Consider the following 25,314-nt stretch of genomic DNA (forward strand, 5'->3'; position numbering starts at 1 on the left):
AACCCTTCATATAATACTGAACTAGGCGTTGCAATGTTTTATCTTTGGCGGTTTCTTCTTCAAGAATCTTTTTTCTTCTAGGTGTCACCTGTAACTGATGATTATTAGCTGCTACTTCATGCGCTATCTCGCTAATCCAACCTTCTTCAGAATTGATGATCTCATTTTCACAACTTCTTGACAACAAATCAGCAATATATAATTCCTTCTCAGGCACATACCTCAAATCTAAGTCATATTTAATTAATTTAAGAATCATCCGCTGCAACCTGGGTGATGGTATTTCTTCTACATTCTTTTTAATTAGAGACACAAGAGGTTTGTGGTCTGTTCTGACTAAAGTTTTACGGCCATAGATGTACAAGTGAAATTTAGACGTTGCAAACAGAAGACTTAATAATTCCTTTTCAATTTGTGCAAAATTCTTTTCTGTTGGTGACAACGACCTTGACGCATAGGAAATAGGTTGTCCCTCCTGCATTAAGCAGCATCCTATTGCATCCTTAGATGCATCACATTCAATAGTAATTTCTTTAGATGCATCAAAATAAGTTAACACTGGAATTTTTGTAATTAATTCTTTTATATTTTTTAGAAGCATTGAATGAGCTTCTGTCCAAATATATTCCACATTACATCTCAAAAGGGCACGCAAATTAAAAGTTAAGTCAGCAAAATTTGGAATAAAATTTCTTATATAATTAAGCATGCCCAAAATTCTCTGTAATTCCTTCTTATTACTAGGGTTCTCTAAACTTTTAATAACTTCTATTCTCTGTGGGTCAATTTTCATCCCATTCTTATCAAAGTCAAACCCCAAAAATGTGACTTTATTAGTTTTATATTGAAATTTAGTAGGAATAAATTTTAAATTACTTGACCTGGCCCTTTCTAATACTTTATTTAGCACTTCATCGTGTTCTTTTTCTGTCTCAGTTGCGATTAAAATGTCATCAAAATATATTATAAGTCCAGGAATGTCTGCAAATATGGAAGCGTTTACTCTTTGGAACTCCTCTGGGGCATTGGATACACAATCCCAAGTTAATTGAAAGATCTGAAAAATGTGTCCGTTTTGCAGGTGAATATATTGAAAAGGAAAAATAATTTGGTTTTTTTATTTCAACCCCTTACCCTTCACTCCGCGAACATAAAAACGCTCCCTCGTATATAAATATATATTGTTAGCATATCATTACAGCCTATACAGTCCACTGCTGGACATAGGCCTCCACAAGTTTACGCCAAAAACAACGTGAACTCATGTGTTTTGCCCATAGTCACCACGCTGGGCAGGCGGGTTGGTGACCGCAGTACTGGCCTTGTCGCACCGAAGACGCTGCTGCCCGTCTTCGGCCTGTGTATTTCAAAGCCAGCAGTTGGATGGTTATCCCGCCATCGGTCGGCTTCTTAAGTTCCAAGGTGGTTGTGGAACCTTGTTATCCCTTAGTCGCCTCTTACGACACCCACGGGAAGAGAGGGGGTGGCTAAATTCTTTAGTGCCGTAGCCACACAGCACATTAATTAAGTTTGTTTCTCCTAAAAATATATATTTATGTATGTTCGGGGATAACTTCGTCGTTTATGAACCGATTTTGATAATTCTTGTTCTTAGAAAGGAGATATCCCTAGTTTGGTACCATGATAAGGAAACCAGGACCTAATGATGGGATCCCAGAGAAATCGAGGGAAACTCTCGAAAAGACGCATAACTTTTTACCGGGTGTACCGATTTTAATGATTTTTAATTTAATCGAAAGCCGATGTTTATCATGTGGTCGCATTTCATCGAGATCTGATTACAACTTTTGGAGTAATCTTTGATAATGCGTATTTACTCGACAATTTTTTTGTCTACCTACGTTGTATTACTTGTCAATATATATATATATATATATATATATATATATATATATATATATATATATATATATATATGTATATATATATATATATATATATATATATATGTCGACGCAAAAACAGTCAACATTATCTTTATATTATATTATTTATATATTATTATCTAAACCTAAATCGAATAATTTATAAATTGAGTTTGTCAACATTTGTTATTACTTCTTTAGAAGTTTCGAACATTCAAAAAGTTAACTTTAAATTACAAAGTTAGGTTGAAAATTAATTATAAATCAAATCTTTTATTTGCAAAATACATTCAAAATTTAATCATTAATAATTCTTTAAGTTGATTTTTAATAGTTGCTTTTTGAATGTTCATTGGAGATTGTTTTGAACGATGAGTGATAAAAACCACGTGTAATTTTATGAAATGATTTGCGTTTATAAGTGTTTAAATAATCTTTTAAAATTATTTCACGAATTACTGTAACGAAATATTCGTATTAAAACCATTAATTAAAAACTATTGTAAAGAAGCAACATGGTGGGAGGCCACCATGTTGTTGACACACTTTTCACGCGACGTCTGCTGAGAACGGTAGTTTGGTGAGTGCTTTTTAAATAATTGCTATCTGAATTATTTTACTGTGCTATTGGAATTATTGTTGCTTTTGTTTAAAAGTTAAATTAAGGGTAGACTTAAGATTTTTGTTAAATTTATAAATTAAGTAAAGTGATAATTATACAACGAAAGTTAAAAAACAGAGTGTATTGTAAGTGTATAGTTGTTTCATTTCATTGTCTGCTGATTAAGAGTGACGTGAATAATGGTGACGTCAGCAATGCTGACGTCACACTTTCTAAAAACTTAAACAATAGTAATAATCCGTCATCAGAAGTGGGATCAGATCCCTCTTCTGCCGGTCATTCTGATGTATTAGATAATTCGTCTGTAAACGGTGTGCCGACCCAGTTTTTCGCTCATATGATGCAGATGATGAAACAGATGACGGATCGTATGGCGGTTCCGATTTCTCAAGTTAAAATTAATGATATTTTTTTGCCATCCTACGATCCTGATTCTAATATAGGAATACGTGAGTGGTGTAAGCATGTGACCACTGCAGTTGAAACTTACAACTTGAGCGATTATGATGTGAGAATGAAAGTGGGTAGTTTGTTAAAAGGACGCGCCAAGTTGTGGGTTGATAGCTGGCTGGTATCTGCGAAATCATGGGAGGAATTACGTGATATTTTGATAACAACTTTTGAACCTGAAAATAGGTACTCACGCGATATAGTTCGTTTTAGGGAACACGTTTATGACAGTAGCAAAGATATATCGCAATTCCTCTCTGAGGCGTGGATATTATGGCAACGTATCACTAAAGATAAATTGTCGAACGATGACGCGGTCGAGGCTGTTATAGGTTGTATCGGTGATGAAAGATTGCGTATAGAATTACTAAATGCGCGTGCCAAATCGGTGCCGGAATTAATTTCCATCGCGTCGTCAATACGGCGAGTAAAACGCCCACCACCTAGTAATGTAAACTCACAGGGGCCTAGTAAACGCTCAAGGTTTCCGGATAAACCTTCTTTATTTTGTCGAATATGTAAGAGAACGAATCATGACACCCGTGAGTGTCACTTTAGTAATAACAAAATCGATACAGCTCAACCGCGTCAAGATCAAAAGAATCCGCCTGCGGCTACCGACAAACGGACATGCACATTTTGCTCCAGAGTAGGTCACACATATGAGACCTGTTACAAGCGCGAACGCGCAGTAGTTTCAAACATAAATTGTGTGGGTACGTTAAAACGTACCCTATTACCTGTCATGATTGGTAACATGAAAATATTTGCTTTATTTGATAGTGGAGCAGAGTGTTCCGTAATACGTGAGTCGGTGGCTGCTAAACTTCCGGGTAGAAGGGTTAATGAGGTTCAGTATCTGAAGGGTATTGGCCAATTCACTGTGGTATCATTAACAACAATATTAACGGTGTGTGTTATCGATGAGTTACACGTAGAACTTAAATTTCATGTAGTTTCAGACTATGAAATAAATACGGATCTATTAATCGGTATTGACCTTGTAAGATAACACAAACCTTAGCGTACTAGTGACCTCTCAGGGTGTTAAAATAGTTCACCAACCAGTTGTTTGCCACATGCGATCTCATAACGAAAAATTTGATAATCTAGATTGTGATTTAACCAATGATCAACAAATAAATGAGTTAAAAATCCTTTTAAATAAGTACGAACATTTATTTATTCGGGGGTATCCACTCACTCGAGTTAATACTGGGTCTCTCGAAATACGACTTAAAGATAATAATAAATATGTAGAGCGAAGGCCGTACAGACTAAGTCCTCTTGAGCGTGAGAAAGTACGAGTTATTGTTAATGAATTATTAGATCATAAGATTATTAGGGAGAGCAAATCACCATTTTCTAGCCCAATAATTTTAGTAAAAAAGAAAAATGGTAAAGATCGCATGTGCGTTGATTACCGCGAACTTAATAGAAATACCTTGAGAGATCACTATCCATTGCCCATCATTTCGGACCAAATTGACCAATTAGCAGGGGGCCTCTACTATTCTACATTTGACATGGCGGCGGGATTTCATCAGATTCCCATCACAGAGAGCTCAATAGAGAAAACGGCGTTTATTACACCCGATGGACTCTATGAATACCTCGCCATGCCATTTGGGCTAAGTAATGCATGCTCAGTGTATCAACGCTGCATAAATAGAGCGTTGGGACCTCTAACAAACACGGTAGAGCAAGTTTGTCAAGTTTATGTCGATGATGTTCTGTCAAAATGTAGAGACTTTTCCCAGGGACTTTCCCACATTGAGCGAATACTCATCGCTCTTCAAAGCGCTGGGTTTTCGATTAATGTGGAGAAGACATCTTTCTTTAAGCGCTCTATTGAATACTTAGGCAATATTATATCAGACGGTAAAGTAAGTCCCAGCCCAAGAAAGGTAGAGGCTTTGACGAAAGCTCCTGTACCTACCACTGTAAAGCAAGTGAGACAATTTAACGGTCTGGCTAGCTATTTTCGGTGATTCATTCCCAATTTTTCACGTCTCATGGTACCTCTATATGAATTAACTAAGAAAGATGCTAAGTGGGAATGGAACGCCCGACATGAAGAAGCTAGGAATCACATTGTTCAATATTTGTCTACTGCGCCCACTCTTGCACTTTTCCAGGAAGAAGCACCCATAGAGCTCTACACGGACGCAAGTAGTCTCGGCTACGGAGCTGTGTTGGTTCAGATAATAGATAAACGGCGTCATCCTATTGCCTATATGAGCTTACGTACTACTGAGGCCGAGAGCCGTTACCACTCGTACGAGCTCGAAACCCTAGCGGTAGTTAGAGCCATAAAACACTTCCGGCAGTACTTGTATGGGCGAAAATTTGTGGTTATCACTGACTGTAATGCTCTCAAGGCATCTAAGCATAAGAAGGATCTTCTTCCTCGAATCCACCGCTGGTGGGCATTCTTACAGAACTACGATTTCGAGGTAGAGTACAGAAAGGGTGAACGTCTCCAACACGCCGATTTCTTCAGTAGAAATCCTATAACGAACGTCAACCTAATGACCAGAGACACTGAATGGATACAAATAGAGCAGCGACGAGACGAAAACTTACGTTTATTGATTAACAATATGGCAAATGGAAATCCTGTAGATAAGTATGACTTAGATGAAGGTGTACTTAAGCGGCGGCTGACAGACCCTGTACTGGGAACACGTAAGGCAATTGTTGTACCAAAGTCATATCAATGGACGCTTATCAACTCTTATCATACAGCACTACATCACCCCGGATGGGAGAAAACTTTACAGAAATTAAGAGAATCATACTGGTTTGATAAAATGAACACAGTTGTCAGGAAATTCGTGGACAATTGCATCGTGTGCAAGACGTCAAAGGGGTCATCTGGAGCCACACAAGTTCAACTCCATCCTATTCAAAAGCCTACAGCCGCATTCCAAGTAATCCATATGGATATAACGGGAAAACTCGGTACAAGAAACCAAGAAGGTCTTGATGAATATGTAATTGTCACCATAGATTCTTTCACAAAGTATCTGCTCCTGAGCTATTCAAATGATAAGAGTCAAAGCAGCAGCCTAGCAGCATTAAAACGCACTATACACTTGTTTGGTACGCCTATTCAAGTTGTCGTCGATGGTGGCAGAGAGTTCCTGGGAGAATTTAAAAACTACTGCGACAACTTCAACATCAATATACATGCAATATCGCCAGGAGTCAGCCGAGCTAATGGCCAAGTAGAGCGCGTTATGGCAACGTTAAAGAATGCACTTACTATGATCAAAAATTATCAGACCGAAAATTGGCAAACTGCATTAGAAGCATTACAACTAGCATTCAACTGTACTCCGCACCGTGTGACTGGAGTAGCACCTCTTACACTCCTTACACGTCGTCAACACTGTGTCCCGCCGGAGCTCCTGAGGTTAGTGAATATTGATGAAGAGACTGTCGACTTTGATCTACTAGAGCAACAAGTACATCAAAAAATGCTGACTGCGGCTGAATACGAGAAACAACGGTTTGACAAGAACAAAGCCAAGATTCAGTCATTTCAAAGAGGTGATTACATTCTGATTAAGAATAATCCTCGAAATCAGACATGCCTTGATCTCAAATATAGCGAACCTTACGAAATTCAACGAGTCGTTGATAATGACCGGTACATCGTGAAGCGGGTTACTGGCAGAGGAAGGCCTCGTAAGGTAGCTCATGACCAGCTGCGCCGAGCACCACGACCAGGCGAGCAAATGACCATGTCGACGGACGACAACGAGGAGTCACAGCCATCCACGTCTCATGCTGCAATGCCATCACAATCTGTAACAAATGGTGAGTTCCTTCCATAGTAAACTAATATTTTATTTTTAGCAGTAGGATTTCTCTTACTGTTTTGAGGCAGATAATAACGAAGCTTCAATCAAAGTAAACCATTTAAGTTACCTTTGCCACTGAATCCAATAAGGAAACTTCTGTACACACACACAATATTGAATCGATTTAAATTAAAATATGTTTAGAATCCTTTTCCTATCCTATCATTTTCAGAGCCTCTGTGGACCACGGTCTAAAAAGGCCTAGGCCACAGCATCGTCCTTCCCATATCCTTTAGAGCCCCTGTGGACCACGGCGTACGAGACCGCTCAGCACCACAGCAACATTCACTTGAGCTTATACACAAGTAAATAATAATTATAACAATAATTATAAATAAATGAAAATTGTGGACCACGGCGTTCAAGACCGCTCAGAACCACAATGATAAAAATCTTCCTTTTAGTGCCTCTGTGGACCACGGCGTTCATGACCGCCTAGCACCACAGCGTCGACCTAGTTCCCATATCCTTTAGAGCCCCTGTGGACCACGGCGTACGAGACCGCCCAGCACCACAGCAACATTCCTGTCTACGAGTACATTGATAAAATGCAAGGATGCGTGGAGCATTTGCATTACTATAAGTTCAACATGACGTGTGAAGTGCGTGGAGCATAAGCACGAATTACAAAGAAACGCTCAATTTCCTATATTCCCTTATTTTACAACAAATTTATTATATTCATTATTTTCACCATTTAATGCAACAAACAAAATTAAATGAATGTATGAGCATAAGCACAAATACCAGACATTTTCAATAAAACCGTACATCGTCAACTGGAGTATCTATGTACACAGATACCTAGTCAAAAGCGTTTTCTTATTTCCAGAAACTGAAACATAAAGGAAACCGAGGCTGGTGCAGAGCGCGCACCGCCCCGCAGAATGGCCGTGTCGACGCAAAAACAGTCAACATTATCTTTTATATTAAATTTTAAGGTTTATTACTTATGTCTACTTAATAATGATAATTGATTATAACCTATGTTATTACCAATGAAATAGGTAAGCTTCATTTTTAAACCTAAATCGAATAATTTATAAATTGAGTTTGTCAACATTTGTTATTACTTCCTTAGAAGTTTCGAACATTCAAAAAGTTAACTTTAAATTACAAAGTTAGGTTGAAAATTAATTATAAATCAAATCTTTTATTTGCAAAATACATTCAAAATTTAATCATTAATAATTCTTTAAGTTGATTTTTAATAGTTGCTTTTTGAATGTTCATTGGAGATTGTTTTGAACGATGAGTGATAAAAACCACGTGTAATTTTATGAAATGATTTGCGTTTATAAGTGTTTAAATAATCTTTTAAAATTATTTCACGAATTACTGTAACGAAATATTCGTATTAAAACCATTAATTAAAAACTATTGTAAAGAAGCAACATGGTGGGAGGCCACCATGTTGTTGACACACTTTTCACGCGACGTCTGCTGAGAACGGTAGTTTGGTGAGTGCTTTTTAAATAATTGCTATCTGAATTATTTTACTGTGCTATTGGAATTATTGTTGCTTTTGTTTAAAAGTTAAATTAAGGGTAGACTTAAGATTTTTGTTAAATTTATAAATTAAGTAAAGTGATAATTATAAAACGAAAGTTAAAAAACAGAGTGTATTGTAAGTGTATAGTTGTTTCATTTCATTGTCTGCTGATTATGAGTGACGTGAATAATGGTGACGTCAGCAATGCTGACGTCACACTTTCTAAAAACTTAAACAATAGTAATAATCCGTCATATATATATTCATATATATATTTTTTTTGTAATTTACAATCAGTCGTCAGACTATAAGTAAATTTGTTATAAGGAGAATGGCGATTAGAGTGGCTACAGGATTGGGCTGCAGCCCTCTTTTAGGTAGAAAGCACATGAGCTCTCTTCAGTCTTTTTACAGGCCTTGAGGTCGTCAGCTGGTAGGCTAGTGGGTTAGGATGTGCAGAAAGACGCTCCATGTAGTTTTTCCTGTAACGTTCAATTTCCGCCGTTACCGTGGGAATCCCAAGATAATCATGGATTTCTGAGTTTCGAGCAAACCACGGGGCGCCAGCAATGACACGCAGAATGTTGTTCTGTACTCTTTGGAGACACATTATATTAGATTTGCTGGCTGTAGACCAAATCTGGATTCCATATATCCAGATCGGTTTTAGGATAGTAGTGTAAACGAGCAGTTTGTTGTCAGTGGATAGAGTTGATTGTCTACTGAGTAACCAAAGCAAATTCCTGAATCGTTGGTTGGTTTCGTCTCTTTTGGCTTTAATGTGGTCTTTCCAGGTTAGGCGTCTATCCAGAAGGAAACCGAGATATTTGACGCAGTTTGTTTGTGGCAGAATTGTGTTGTCAAGCCTGACCGGTGGGCAATCACCCTGCCGTAGTGAAAAAGTAATGTGAAAAGATTTGGGGGCACTAGCTTTCATTCGCCATTTGTTAAGCCAAGAGTGAGTGTCATTTAGTTGCCTTTGCAGTTTTGCGGTTGCTCTTATTGGATCCACAGAAGATGAAAGGAAGACAGCATCATCAGCGTAGGTAGCAATAGTGACGTCCCCTGACTGTGGTAGATCGTGGGTTCTTCACCCATTGTTATACAAGACGGGTCCGAGGACTGAGCCCTGGGGCACTCCAGCAAGACACTTGAATAAGCCAGATCTAGCTTCACCCTGCTTAACTAAGAAAACTCTATTTTCCAAGTAAGATCTTATAGTGGAAAATATAGGATGTGGTAGAAGCTTCTTGATTTTATAGAGCAATCCTTTGTGCCAAACCTTGTCGAAGGCCTGCTGAATGTCCAAAAATGCTGCAGAGCAATACTGATTGGTTTCCAGGCAGTGGCGAATGGAATCATAGACTCTGTGAACCTGTTCCACGGTTGAATGATGTTTTCGGAAACCAAATTGATGTTGCGGTATGATATCACGTTCGTTGATATATTTGGAAAGTCTAGTGAGAAATATTTTCTCCCACAGCTTTGACAGGACGGGAGTCAGACTGATGGGCCGGTATGAAGATGGTTCATGAGTTGGTTTTCCGGGCTTGTGGATCATAATTATTTGCGAGACTTCCAGACGTTGCGAAAGTGAGAAAGTCTCAATGTGGCGTTGAAGAGATTAGTTAAAAACACCACGCATTTTTTGGTAATTCCTTCAAGAGCCTTGGCGTTATGAGATCGAAACCAGGCGCTTTTTTGGCATTCATGTTTTTTATTTCTCTCAATACTTCACTGGGTGATGTTGGTGAGGGTGGAACACTGAGTTGAAAATCTTGATTCAGAATTAAATCTTTATGCGGATCATCATCGCCAAGTGCTTCATTGGGTTTAAATATTGCGGCTAAATGAGTGCCAAAAGCATCAGCTTTTTCTGCGTCTGTACGCGTTGTGTCAATATAATTGAAGGCGGTTTTTCTTCGTTTGCCTGCAAACACAATTATGTCATATTATGCTATTCGACGATGATGATCACTCAGACAAGGTTATGTTATGTTATTAGATTTTAGGATGATCTATTCTATATATATACCTATGGATGGCGATTTTTTATTTTTATGATTCATTACATATTTTAATTACTAATAGATTTTAATTCTCTGAGTCAAAAAAGAATGCAAAAGTAACAGAATATATATCATATTATTCATGCTTGTTTAGCATTAATGGAACAAAAATAGATACAGAAGCGAACAAAACCGTACAGGTCTTCCTTCATTTATATATTTTTGTCGTGAATGTATTTTACTGGTACTATGATAAAATCTTTTCAAATTTCTTAGAAAAAAAAATTATGTGTTAATTTTCATTAGCTTACCTACCCTTTTAAGCTGTCTTTGTCCTTTCCTCCTTTTAGTTTTAATGTTTAGGAGGTGGTACAAACATGTACGTACGACACATGTATGTACGACTAGCCCGTTGGCGCAGTTTGTAGTGACCCTGCTTTCTGCTCCGAGGGTTGTGGGTTCGATTCCCACCCCGAGTCTGGGTGTAATATAAATATTTATTTATATATTTATATATGTATTATTTATAAGTATGTTTATCGAAAAAAAAAAATATGTAGCTGTATACCAGTCGGCTGTAACCTATAACACAAGCATTAAGTTGCTTACTTTAGGAACAGACGACCGTGTGTGTATTGTGTAAATATTTATTATAATTTATTATTATTATTATTATGTATGAGAGTAATGATAGTGCTACTGCCCAGCCTAACCAACACATATTTTTTTTAGTTTTTTTATATCATACAATCTGAGTCTGAGGAACTTATAGCACCCGAAAGGTGTTGAAAATGCGCACAAGTTAGATACTTCATCCAGTTTAATATTATAAAATCCCTCCTTAAGATCAAGTAAAGAAAAATAACATTTACGTGCTAATTGAGAAGTTACTTCTTGCAAGGTAGGTATTAACGCAGGTGTTTTAATGATGGCTTTGTTCAGATCAGTTGGGTCCAAACATACTCGAAGACCTCCATCTAATTTTTCGATGACTACAAGATTGCTGAGCCATGTCACCGGACATCCATTTTTTCAATAATTTATTCTCTTTCCAAAAGATCCAACTTTTCTTTCAATCTGTCCTTAATAGCTAAAGGTAGGTAGGACCGGTGTTACAGATTTATCCACTTTAATGTGACACTCATAATTTTTTATTAGGCCAGTTCCATGAAATATGTCTTCATTTCTCTTCAAAATTTCCATTTTCTTTTGATTATCAACTGCAAGATCATTTATTCTTTTACCTAAGTTTAATTTAACACAACCATCCAACCCCAGCAAGTCCTTAATTCTATTTTTAGGTTCTGACCAGGGGGTGGACACTTACATAGTAACCTTCATTTTCATATGAAGTGGTGCCATCTGTTTTATGATTCCGATAAAATGTGCACAGATAATAATTTAAATCAAAATCAAATGCCTATGAATTTAATTTTTACAAAATGGCGAAAACTCATTGCGTGTAATCTTGATTATTTGTTTTCGTTCAATTTTGTTGCTTTTTGGTTGTGATTTCTAGTTTTTGCGTTGAGTTGAGCTTCGTATTCCTCCGTAAAACTACTAGGACTTCGCCCCCGATTCGAAATATATATTACCGGCCGGTATAGTATTTTAAGTTCCAAAAGACGTTAATAAAAGAATGTGTTTGTTTTGCGAAAAGGACCCTATAATATTCTCGTGTTGTTTTGTGCTAGCAGTATATCAAGATGCCGAGACGTTGTGTATTAGGATGTGAACCTTCTGGTAAGTTCAAACGAAATCATAGTAATCATAAAAAAAAAATCATAGTACATTTACCTAGTAAGTTACATTTTTTATTGCCTCTGTGTATGTATTAAAAGAAATATATGTCTAGATGGTACCATAAAATTTAAAAAAATATTGCTGTATGTTTGTACATTAATGAATACCATTATAATACAACAGAATAAAACCTACATTTATAAATGTTACTGTTTTTCAGGTAGGATTCCTGCTATTACACAACAAGAAACAAATATAAGCTCTGTTTCTGAAAGCTTATCTACTGGGCCTTCAACTTCTTTCACAGGTAAATTTTATTTTAAAAAAGTATATACTTTATATATATATATATATATATATATATATATATATACTAGGTGTGCCCGCGGCTTCGCCCGCGTTTAAATCAGTGACTCAAAAAGTTTTCCCGGCAAACTTGCCACGATGTCCTTAGATGGCGAAGTGGCTTCTTCCGGACCGAGACAGATATAATATCATAAATAACGATTCGTTATTAAACAGGTTTGTTATTTTTGTTGGCGTCCTGTCGTGTTGGCGCATTGGCGCGTTAGCACGTTGGCGCATTGGCGTGTTGGCGTATTGGCGTGTTGGAGTGTTGACTTGTTGGAGTGTTGACGTGTTGGCGCATTGGCGTGTTGGCGTTTTGACATGTTGGCGTATTGGCGTGTTGGCGTTTTGGCGTATTGGCGTGTTGGCGTATTGGCACATTGGCGTGTTGGCGTGTTGGCGTATTGGCGTGTTGGCGTATTGGCGTGTTGGCATGTTGGCGTGTTGGACTGTTGGCGCATTGGCGTGTTAGCATATTGGCGTGTTGGCATGTTGGCATGTTGGCGTGTTGGACTGTTGGCGTGTTGGCGTGTTGGCATATTGGCGTGTTGGCGTATTGGCGTGTTGCCGGATTGGCGTATTGGCGTGTTGGCGTTTTGACATGTTGGCGTGTTGGCGTATTGGCGTGTTGGCGTATTGGCACATTGGCGTGTTGCGTGTTGGCGAATTGGCGTATTGGCGTGTTGGCGTATTGGCGTGTTGGCATGTTGGCGTGTTGGACTGTTGGCGTGTTGGCGCATTGGCGTGTTAGCATATTAGCGTGTTGGCATGTTGGCGTGTTGGACTGTTGGCGTGTTGGCGTATTGGCACATTGGCGTGTTGGCGTATTGGCGTATTGGCGTGTTGTCGTATTGGCGTGTTGGCGTGTTGGTGCATTGGCGTATTGGCATGTTGGGGTGTTGGCGTATTGGCGTGTTGACGTGTTGGCATGTTGGAGTGTTGGCATGTTGGCGTGTTGGAGTTTTGGCATGTTGGCGTGTTGGCGTATTGGCGTGTTTAAGTTAAGCGGACAATAAAAAAAATGTCGATGTTTCCGATTTTAGTAATTTTCCAATATACAATGAATCAAAACTAATGAATGAAAACTATTGCTAACGTGCGTCACATGTAGCCCGGACGATGACCACTGACTACTGCGCTCAGTCAGGCGTTATACACATTATATAATTTATATGTAGAAAGCCGGTAGCGATAACTCTAGAAGAAGTCTCTTCCAGCTAATCTGCGGTAGTTGTTTTATTTATTTTTTATTTTATTACTGGACTTTCATTTGGACAAAATATCTGTGTTGTTACGGCAATAAAATATATAGCCGCCCCCTATCTTCCCGTGGGTATCGTAAGAGGCGACTAAGAGATAACACAGTTCCGCTACCACCTTGGAACTTAAAAAGCCGACCGGCGGCGGGATAACCATCCAACTGCTGTCAAACGCCCTTAGCAGTGGAATATCAAAAAATCCGTTCTTAGCGGACGTTTTCTAACTATAATCTACCTCCCTGCTAAATTTCATCTTTGTCCATCCTGGATGGATGGACCATCCAGAGGTTTTTGAGTTCTCGTGATGAGTGAGTCAGTGACCTTTCTCATTTATATATATAGATTACGATGCATTATTTGGACTCCTTTTCACCATCTATAGAGCATACATTTTAAATTTCGTCTCTTACTTTAAAAACATAGGCCTTTCATACAAACTTCCGACCCCCGTTTTATCTTTTACGTCCTATACAAAACCTACTTGCCAAATTTCAAGTATGTAGGTGTTATAGTTTCGGAGATTTCGTGATGAGTGGGTCAACGTACCATCCCCCGTTTTAACCCCAAAAGGGAGTTGATTTCTAAAGATACATTATTTGGACACCTTCTCACCATCTATAGACCAAATATTTTAAATTTCAAGTATCTTACTTCAAAAACATAGGACTTTCATACAAACTTCCAACCCCCGTTTTATCCCCTTAGGGGTCGAGTTTCGTAAAATCAGTTCTTAGCAAATGTTTACGCCCTATATGGAACCTACCTGCTAAATTTCAAGTTTATAGCTGTTATAGTTTCGGAGGTTTCGTGATGAGTGGGTCAACCTACCATCCCCCGTTTAAACCCCAAAAGGGAGTTGATTTCTAAAGATATATTATTTGGACACCTTTCCATCATCTATAGAGCATACATTTTAAATTTCAAGTCTCTTACTTCTAAAACATAGGACTTTCATACAAACTTTCAACCCTCGTTTTACCCCCTTAGGGGTTGAATTTCGTAAAATCCATTGTTAGCAATAGTTTACGCCCTATAAGGAACCTGTCTGCTAAATTTCAAGTTTGTAGGTGTTATAGTTTCGAAGATTTCGTGACCAGTGAATCAACCTACGATCCCCCGTTTTAACCCCAAAAAAGAGTTGATTTCTAAAGATGCATTATTTGGACACATTTTCACCATCTATACAGCTCACATTTTAAATTTCAAGTCTCTTACTTCAAAAACATATGACTTTCATACAAACTTCCAACCCCCGTTTTACCCCCTTTAGGGGTCGAGTTTCGTAAAATCCGTTCTTAGCGGATGCCTACGTCTTATAAGGAGCCTACCTGCCAAATTTCAAGTTTGTAGGTGTTATAGTTTCAGAGATTTCGTGATGAGTGAGTGACCTTTCGCTTTTATATATATTATAGATTATAGATATAGATTATAGATTATAGATATCATGTAAAGAATATGCTGGTTCTCGGTCCTTTAAAACATGTAGCATTATTTACTATTATAAATATATATTATTACAAACTTGAAATTAGGCACAGAGGTAGTTTATAGTTAGTAGACGTACCTTATGAAAGGATTATGTGACAGGACTGGTTTACGGTAGTCTTAAAGGGCCTACTCAAAGCACTGCCTGCAGGGCCTGCTTGCAGTTACTGCCGCAGAGGATGTTGCTCCACAAAGCACTGCAAATCATTTACGCGGCATACGTTGTCGTGTTCACTTGTGTTCTCTTTGTCCTTGCCTAAATTCGTCAGTTTTTATAAATGGCTCCTACATTATTCAAACACCAAAAAATAGCATTGGGTTTGACTGTATTGAGTACTTGTAGCGTTCAAAAGAAAAAAAGGAAGCACTGGTGTAAAAAAGTTTTATATTTTTCATGTAAAAGCCACATAGCCTGCGACCGCATATCTTTGTTATGATAATGATCGTGGTTAGTTTTCCAAAGACATGGCAAATCCCTATACAATTAGATTACGTCCCTCCACACATCTTTTTCTCGCTGGCTCATTTTTCTTGAAGAAAACAGAGCCAAACAAATAATATAATAAAACCAAACCAACTAACCACCAACTAACTGATTAATTGCTAAATGACAACCACTGACAAGACAAACCCCAGGTCAAATAGAGTAGACAAACGTCGCAATGTACCGACGTAAACAAAATGGTGGTCTAAATCGGCCCGACCGAGCTACACATGTCCCTGATTGCAGTTTACGGAGTGGGGAGATCGTGTGTCGGGCTGGCAGAACGACACTGCGGCCCTGCGACAGGGTGAACAATTAAAATATCGGCCCTGCATGCATACATACAATACGATCGGCAGTGGCACTGCAAGCAGGGCCCTGCAGGCAGTGCTTTGAGTAGGCCCCTTTAGGGCTTATGCGAGTCTGTATGAAACGCACTTAAGGTGAACCATAAATGTGGTACAAACAGTCATAAATTATTGTAATGAAGCTGTGGGCAACTACTAGTACCAGTAGAAAATATATTTCTAAGTACCTATGTTTTAATAACTATTCTGAAAAGAGTAATATTTTTAACATTAAATACTGTCATTATTGATAAAGAATATTCTTTCATTTCAGTCTATGCAACCTGTTATGAGGATTACATATGACGGTCAGGATGAAACCAAACTTACTGCGAAATTATATCATGAAAAACATAACCTTTATAAAAATAAAAAATAAACAAACTGAAGTGTTTTATTAACTACCACTTTTCCCCTATTGAATATTAATATATTTACAGATACATTATATTTTACTAGTTAACAAACAATATTTATTTCAAAGAATATAATAGTTACGTATTTTTGGAAATCTAATTACAATTTTTATAAATTATTAGCAATTTTCTTTTGTTACTCATTTTGTGTACATATTCATAGAAAACGTATATTAAAATCAATAATGTCCAATTATATTGTTTTATAGGTACTATTATTTTACTGTATTCGTAAAATTCTGCTTTATAACATTTTGAAATATGCGTTTTTTATGAATATTTAAAAAAGTGAGTAATACCAATACGAATGCTTAATATGAACATTATATATATATGTATATATACATTTATAATTGACGGAATCATTTTTTAGAGAGCGCTAGTGTTTACAGTTAACAATAAAACCTGCAAGAGGGCACTCTTTTGTATAAGCAAGTTATTTTACTCTTTGGTTCTGACGTGGTTACTAACAGTGTTACCACACCTACTAAGTAACTGTGTAGCAAGTTTAACCTTCATAATTTGGTTTTGAAAATTAATGTGTCGTTTCGTCAACTTATCACCTAAGTGAATCCCTGTCTCGATTTGTATTTCATTTAACTGTACCAAGTATTTCCATGCTATAGTATTATTATTTTCATCCATAAATTCTTTTTAATTCAAATTGGTTTCTTACCAATTTGATGAGATCTATAAATCAAGCGACCTGAGAGTCATTTACAGGATGTTTAAATTCGTTTTGACATCTGCTAGATCTGCAAATTTGCACCCAAGTAACTCAATGTCTGTAAAATTGGTAGAATGTCCGTCATATGTTATTGAAACGACATCTACATTAACTTCAGAACATTTGAGAAGACAGTTTGATAAGGTTTGCTTTCTGTTCCAAGGATATACTGTCAATCAAAAAGTAGCCTAAAGGGATTTTAAAGTTACGCGTTATTCGTACCAAAAGAAAAACTAATGCTTGGGTAGCTAAAAGAGCATCTACTCCTGTTCCCATGTCCACCAAACCTATGTACTTTTTACCGTCCCAGATTTTTTATGCTCTAATAGCCATTTCATCGAACACCAAAGAACATATTATTATTAGTGATGTTCACTGACTTGGGATTTGGCTTTTAGGGCCTGGAATGATTCTTCTGTGAACCCCGGTTTGCTATTAATGCATCCATGCCATCTACACAACGTGCTTGGATGCGGGAGACATGTATTAAACGCATGTCTAATACATGTCTCTCTGTCATGTCTGGTCTAGCCTTTGGAGAGTAATAGTTTAGTGTTAAACAAAATTTCTTAAGTGCCGGTGTATATTTAATGCTCTTTTTTGTTTCTTTTTTCGAGTCAAATTGTTAAATAAATCTTTTGTAGCCATATTTTGCTTTAGTGAATTACATTAATCTGGTTCGATGAAATTATGCGTTTTTAAGTTATTGATGATTTTTTTGAGGGACAAGTTCCTGTTTTTAAGACGCCTGACTCTTTGCTGTAATACTTTAATTTTTTTTACTTTTTTTTTTAAAGAAAGGTCCTGTTTTTTTAACTTTTCTTTTAGCTTATGTTTATGTGTATCAAATATTAAATATTGGTTTAAGTCTGATTTAGACTCATCCGGTAGATCCTAGAACAAAAAATACAACATAAAAGTATTTTTAATTAATAAAAAAAATGTATACGTAAGTTTGCACTAGTACTTACGAGAATGGCTGTAGAAGATGTACTCGGTAAGACAGCGTTGTTGCTGTCGAGGACAACACTAGGCGAGACTGGTAAGTCCTACAATAAATACAATATTCGTATTGATGACCAAGAACACTACATTTGACATAAAAAGTTTACGTAAGTCTGCATTGTGTAGTACTTACGAGAACGGCTGTAGAAGATGTACTTGGTAAAACTGCGTGCTTGCTGTCGAGGACAACACTAGGCAAGACTGGTAAGTCCTACAAAAAATACAATATTCGTTACGAATACATGGAGTGGTTAATTTTATCGAAAACAATATGCGCCTAATTGTTATATACTCACAGGAACAATTGGAGATGGTATATTTGGCAACAATACATCACTGACAACCTTATCGGAATGCGGAAATAATTTCTGTAATAAAAAAAATGTATCTAAATACATGTAAACAATTAGATACCTAATAAGGTTATTAATAAATTAAGGTTACTAATAAGGAAAGATATAGAAAGAAAACCGCAACTTATATAATTTCAGCCTGCAATATCCCACTGCTGGGCACAGACCTATTTCCCCATTGTAGGAGAAGGATCAGAGCTTAATCTACCACGCTGCTCCAATGCGGGTTGGCGGATATATTCCCTACTATGAGTAACGATCATAGCAATCGCAGGTGTACATGATAACAACCGGGACCAACGGCTTAACGTGTTCTCCGAGGCACGATGAGGAGACCCACAAGGACTGCACAAACACGGCAAACATCTCTATGGCCAATACAAATGTTTGTCATGTGTGGGGATCGAACCCGCAACCGCCAGTGCAACAGCCACAAACCAGTGTTGTGACCATTGCGCCAACGCGGCGTCATATATAATTTTAATATAACATAATTATACAGGAAGAAAAGAGTGAACTCTTTATTTGAAGTCGGTTAAATATACCTTTTTTGGATATCCTGTTCTATGGACTCTGCGAAGTCCACGTTTTGTATCGTACATGTCAGCCTTATCAAAATGGTCTGAACAAACCACACTAGATGAGGATGGCTGCCATTGTGGTTCATTTCGGCTCAGTCTTACAGCAGCTTCCCATTCATCTCTTACTAAAATATTCGTTGGAAACCTAAAACCATGAGAACCATGAAACCATTTGATAGTAAAATATGGGTAGTTAACTCAAAAATTTAAAAAAGTTAAAACAAAACAAAAGAGTTAAAGATTCATATAATTATTATTTAATTTTTTGATTTTCAATTTATGTAACATAAATTAACACGAGAAAAAAAAACAATTATAATATCTACTTTCTACTTAATTATTTTTCTGATTGCGTACAATTGACTTACCCAGATTTTAGGCTATTGGAAATTAGAACTACTGGCAACACTCCCTTGGTACGTCATTTCGTGACATTGAAATTATAAGTTCTGATTATTTTGGAATAACAATAAATTAAAGTTTTATATATACTTACGTGTGAAACGATATTCCTTCAGACTTGTTGTTCACTTTGGTATTGTTTTTGCACCATTTAATTACACAAGACGGCATTTTATATGCAAAGTTATTGTACGAAACCTCGTGACATACTAACGACAATGAGCGTAGTTTGATGTATATGTGTGCGTGAACGCGTGTGTTTATTTCATAGACCTACCCCACCCCAGCCCGCAAAATAATGATATTTGTAATAAAAAAAATACCAATTGATAGATTTTGAATTGCTCAATTCAACTACGTTGTCCTTTTAAATTGCTCACCTCAAATTATATAATTAAAAATCAAAATTTAAAAAAAAAAATCAAATATTTTCAAACTCCTATATCTTTCGATGTATACAATATTTTAAATTGCTCAAAGTGTTAAAAAACTGCTCAAGTTGCATTTATAATTGCTCAAGTATAGTTTGGAACAGATCCACTTCCCTTAATTTTTAAATAAATATAAATAGTTTGCACAAATAAAATATTGATATTTGTAAAAAAAAATACTAATCGATGCATTTTCAATAGCTCAATTCGACTATGTTGTCCTTTTAAATTGCTCACCTCAAATTATTTAATTATAAATTAAAAAAGTCGTTGAAAAATATTTTTTTATCAATATTTTCAAACTCCTGTATCTTTTGATGTATACAATATTTTAAATTGCTCAACGTGTTAAAACTCTGCTGAAGTTGCATTTATAATTGCTCAAGTACAGATTTGAACAGCTCCACTTTCCTTAATTTTTAAATAAATATATAAAGTTGGAACAAATTTAACGTTTATATCGATATAATGAGCGCTGCAGATGCGCATAGACAATGATGGGAAGCCAAAAAAATTGCGGATATTCGTAATAAAAAGATGCTAATCGTTCGATTTTCAATAGCTCAATTCAACTACGTTGGCCTTTTAAATTGCTCACTTCAAATTATTTAATTAAAAATCAAAAAAGTCGTTGAAAAAAACTCATTTATCAATATTTTCAAACTCCTATATCTTTTGATGTATACAATATTTTAAATTGCTCAACGTGTTAAAACCCTGCTGAAGTTGCATTTATAATTGCTCAAATACAGATTTGAACAGCTCCACTTTCCTTAATTTTTAAATATATATAAATTGTTTGAACAAATAAAATAATGATATTTGTAAAAAAAATACTAATCGATACATTTTCAATAGCTCAATTCAACTACGTTATCCTTTTAAATTGCTCACCTCAAATTATTTAATTATAAATCAAAAAAGTCGTTGAAAAAATTCATTTATCAATATTTTCAAACTCCTATATCTTTTGATATATACAATATTTTAAATTGCTCAACGTGTTAAAACCCTGCTGAAGTTGCATTTATAATTGCTCAAATACAGTTTTGAACAACTCCGCTTTCCTTAATTTTTAAATAAATATAAATAGTTTGAACAAATTTATCGTTTATATCATAAGACAGGTGTACGCTGCGCGTGCGCATAGACAATGATGCGAAGCCAAAAAATTGCGGATATTCGTAATAAAAAAGATACTAATCGATAGATTTTCAATAGCTCAATTCAACTACGTTGTCCTTTTAAATTGCTCACCTCAAATTATTTGATTAAAAATCAAAAAAGTCGTTGAAAAAAATTCATTTATCAATATTTTTAAACTCCTGTATCTTTTGATGTATACAATATTTTAAATTGCTCAACGTGTTAAAACCCTGCTGAAGTTGCATTTATAATTGCTCAAGTACAGATTTGAACAGCTCTACTTTCCTTAATTTTTACACACCTGTACTGTACTACACCTGTTCGTACACCTGTCTTATGATATAAACGTTAAATTTGTTCAAACTATTTATATTTATTTAAAAATTAAGTAAAGTGGGGCTGTTCCAAAATGTACTTGAGCAATTATAAATGCAACTTGAGCAGTTCTTTAACACTTTGAGCAATTTAAAATATTGTATACATCAAAAGATATAGGAGTTTGAAAATATTGATAAAAGAACATTTTTCAACGGCTTTTTTGATTTGTAATTAAATAATTTGAGGTGAGCAATTTAAAAGGACAACGTAGTTGAATTGAGCTATTGAAAATCGCTTTTTTATTTTTTAACTGAGGTAGGGCACAGCAGGAATTTTCTGCTCAAGATATGGAGCGGCCCGACTGGGGTAGTACCTCGACCTTACAGAAGATCACAGCAAAATAATACTGTTTTTAAAGCAGTATTGTGTTCCTGTTGGTGAGTAAGGTGACCAGAGCTCCTGGGGGGATTGGGGATTGGGTCGGCAACGCGCTTGCGATGCTTCTGGTATTGCAGGTGTCTATAAGCTACGGTAATCGCTTACCACCAGGTGAGCCGTACGCTTGTTTGCCGACCTAGTGACATAAAAAAAAAAAAAAAAAAAAAATCGAACGATTAGCATCTTTTAATTACGAATATCTGCAATTTTTTTTGGCTTCCCATCATTATCTATGCGCATCTGCAGCGTTCACTTTATCGATATAAACGTTAAATTTGTTCCAACTTTATATATTTATTTAAAAATTAAGGAAAGTAGAGCTGTTCAAATCTGTACTTGAGCAATTATAAATGCAACTTCAGCAGGGTTTTAACACGTTGAGCAATTTAAAATATTGTATACATCAAAAGATACAGGAGTTTAAAAATATTGATAAATGAATTTTTTTCAACGACTTTTTTGATTTTTAATCAAATAATTTGAGGTGAGCAATTTAAAAGGACAACGTAGTTGAATTGAGCTATTGAAAATCTATCGATTAGTATCTTTTTTATTACGAATATCCGCAATTTTTTGGCTTCGCATCATTGTCTATGCGCACGCGCAGCGTACACCTGTCTTATGATATAAACGATAAATTTGTTCAAACTATTTATATTTATTTAAAAATTAAGGAAAGCGGAGTTGTTCAAAACTGTATTTGAGCAATTATAAATGTAACTTCAGCAGGGTTTTAACACGTTGAGCAATTTAAAATATTGTATACATCAAAAGATATAGGAGTTTGAAAATATTGATAAATGAATTTTTTCAACGACTTTTTTGATTTATAATTAAATAATTTGAGGTGAGCAATTTAAAAGGATGACGTAGTTGAATTGAGCTATTGAAAATGTATCGATTAGTATTTTTTTTACAAATATCATTATTTTATTTGTTCAAACAATTTATATATATTTAAAAATTAAGGAAAGTGGAGCTGTTCAAATCTGTACTTGAGCAATTATAAATGCAACTTCAGCAGGGTTTTAACACGTTGAGCAATTTAAAATATTGTATACATCAAAAGATACAGGAGTTTGAAAATATTGATAAAAGAATATTTTTCAACGAATTTTTTGATTTTTAATCAAATAATTTGAGGTGAGCAATTTAAAAGGACAACATAGTCGAATTGAGCTATTGAAAATGTATCGATTAGTATTTTTTTTTACAAATATCAATATTTTATTTGTGCAAACTATTTATATTTATTTAAAAATTAAGGGAAGTAGATCTGTTCCAAACTATACTTGAGCAATTATAAATGCAACTTGAGCAGTTTTTTAACACTTTGAGCAATTTAAAATATTGTATACATCGAAAGATATAGGAGTTTGAAAATATTTGATTTTTTTTTTAAATTTTGATTTTTAATTATATAATTTGAGGTGAGCAATTTAAAAGGACAACGTAGTTGAATTGAGCAATTCAAAATCTATCAATTAGTATTTTTTTTATTACAAATATCATTATTTTGCGGGCTGGGGTGGGGTAGGTATTTCATAGAGAAGCTTCACATAGATTATACACTTATATACTGGTAGAAGCTTCATGGTTTACTTGAAGAAGCCGAGTTTTTGTGGCTTCAGTAACAACAAAGGCCGCGCACTATCTACTTTTTTTTTACTAGCTCTATGTTAAGAAGTATATAATTCTTTTAGAACTCATTTAAAAAAATACTCAAAACAGAAACATTTTTTAATCAAAATCCAAATTACTTAAAGTAACCGTAACTAATATTCAACCAATTATTTTTTTATACCACTTTATAATAAATTGACGAGGTTGCTGTCTATGATTTTTTTTTTTTCAATACTAAACTTAGTGCATTCTGCTAGTGCACTTGAAAACTAATTCACATTACAAGTAAGCATTAGCACAATTCGACATTATGCGCCACTAAGTCACATTATACTGTGTAATTGGAAAACTACCAATCTGTGTACCGTAAAATGGGGTGAATAGACACAACTTTCAACTTCAACACTGATTTTCTTACATATCTTGTATAGAAGCTTATTAATAAAACATTGTGAAATCGTGAGTCGTGTTGTAATATGCCAAATATGAATCCCAAAAATTAGCGAAATTATGTCCATTATTTGTAAATTGAGAAAAAGTGGGTGGTTTCTATTTACCCGGAAACTGGGGTCAAAAGACACGAGAGAAGGGGTGAATAGAGAAAAAACACTAGGGCTGTCAAATTCAACTTTAATTTATTTATTGAAATACTAAGTAAGAACAAAGACAACATAAATGTATGTATATATTTTATAAATCAGTATACGAGTATATATATATATATATATATAAGTATTAAGTATTTTTAGGAACATTTAATTAAATAATTTAGGAATATAAACATGAGCAGTATATTTTACAAGCAAACAAGCTTAAAAAATAACAAAAATATAAGAATGTTTAATTCTAACATAAACTATAAAATTCTAAAAAAAAAAAACTATATTTGGTAAATAATCTAAGGTTTTCTATAAAATGAGATCAAAAATCACAATTGAAAATAAAATTGGGAGCATTGTGATTATAGTAGCAATATAATTCACTTTTGGGGTTTAGTTTTGGAAATTAAATTGGTAACTTGTTATATTACCTATTTAATCTGAATCCATCAGAGCATTTAATATATCATGATCACACCTATAATAAGTGGGCCGCCTAGAAATGGTTTTCGTTGATGCTGTCTCAACAAATGTATTTGACAATGTTTTCTTTAATTCTGCATCGCTCAGAAGAACAATTCTTTAGGATACCTTTTCCTCGGCATGGCGAACGCAATACGATGTAGCGTACCTGTTTATATTTAATTCAAAAAATTTATAATTTAAAATTAAAAATTTATAATTAATTTATATTTAAAAAAAGAGATAACTACTTAAAATGGTTTTCTAATAATTAATTGATACTTATAATATTTTTAAAGCACGTAGGTAGCTAAGTATAATGAACTAGTCTACAATAGACAACCCTAAAAAACGTGTTTCTATTAACCCCTTTCTCGTTTCTATTAACCTCTCACTCGTATCTATTCACCTCTTTCTTCGTGTCTATTGACCCTAAAGGCGTTTCTATTTACCCCTTTCTCGTATCTATTCACCTCGAAATTGCAGAAAAATGCCTGCATCCTGATTTTACAAGAAATAAGAAAGAAATAATTGAATATTAATACTTTACCTTTGTATTCCTAAAAGATTAGAAATTTATCTTTCCAAATAAATCAATTCCCTGGGTGAAATCTTCAAAGAACTCAATATTGAGCAAAACTTTTCGCAAGGTCTAAAATCACTATTCACACACGTTCACTTTAACGGCTTTTTTCTTTAAACCATTAAATTTTAAGTAAATTTGTGTGTTGTCAGCATAAAGGAAAAATATTGCCGTGTAATCAATAGAAGAAATAAACCTTCAATAATAAGCTATAGATAATCTAGAGACAAAATAAT

At 35.2% G+C, this 25,314-nt stretch overlaps 1 protein-coding gene and 1 long non-coding RNA gene across 2 annotated transcripts; one reads left to right on the forward strand and one right to left on the reverse strand.

The window, feature by feature from the left end:
- The first annotated feature begins 11,707 nt into the window (after nucleotides 1–11,707).
- Nucleotides 11,708–16,379, forward strand: LOC123663449. Its single transcript, XR_006744657.1, has 3 exons — nucleotides 11,708–12,071; nucleotides 12,292–12,378; nucleotides 16,269–16,379. It is a non-coding gene; the product is annotated as an uncharacterized LOC123663449 (long non-coding RNA).
- Nucleotides 16,380–17,127: 748 nt separating this feature from the next.
- LOC123663246 lies at nucleotides 17,128–19,233 on the reverse strand. Its single transcript, XM_045597935.1, has 6 exons — nucleotides 19,041–19,233; nucleotides 18,439–18,510; nucleotides 18,276–18,353; nucleotides 18,109–18,186; nucleotides 17,955–18,031; nucleotides 17,128–17,290 (listed from the first exon to the last, which is right to left on the reverse strand). The coding sequence occupies exons 1-6, from the start codon at nucleotides 19,095–19,097 to the stop codon at nucleotides 17,128–17,130; spliced, it is 525 nt and encodes a 174-aa protein (XP_045453891.1). The 5' UTR covers nucleotides 19,098–19,233.
- Between the last annotated feature and the right edge of the window lie 6,081 nt (nucleotides 19,234–25,314).

This window comes from Melitaea cinxia, chromosome 20 (genome assembly GCF_905220565.1).
Source record: "Melitaea cinxia chromosome 20, ilMelCinx1.1, whole genome shotgun sequence".
NCBI classification, from domain to species: Eukaryota; Metazoa; Arthropoda; class Insecta; order Lepidoptera; family Nymphalidae; genus Melitaea; species Melitaea cinxia.

Excerpts from the sequence above, each read along its gene's own strand:
- LOC123663246 (XM_045597935.1), bottom strand. The coding sequence starts at position 19,097 with ATGTACGATACAAAACGTGGACTTCGCAGAGTCCATAGAACAGGATAT. Across the intron at positions 18,032-18,108 it reads CATCTTCTACAGCCATTCTC|GATCTACCGGATGAGTCTAA; the intron begins GTAAGTACTAGT and ends TTTTTGTTCTAG. Across the intron at positions 17,291-17,954 it reads AAACATAAGCTAAAAGAAAA|AAAGCAAACCTTATCAAACT; the intron begins GTTAAAAAAACA and ends TCCTTGGAACAG.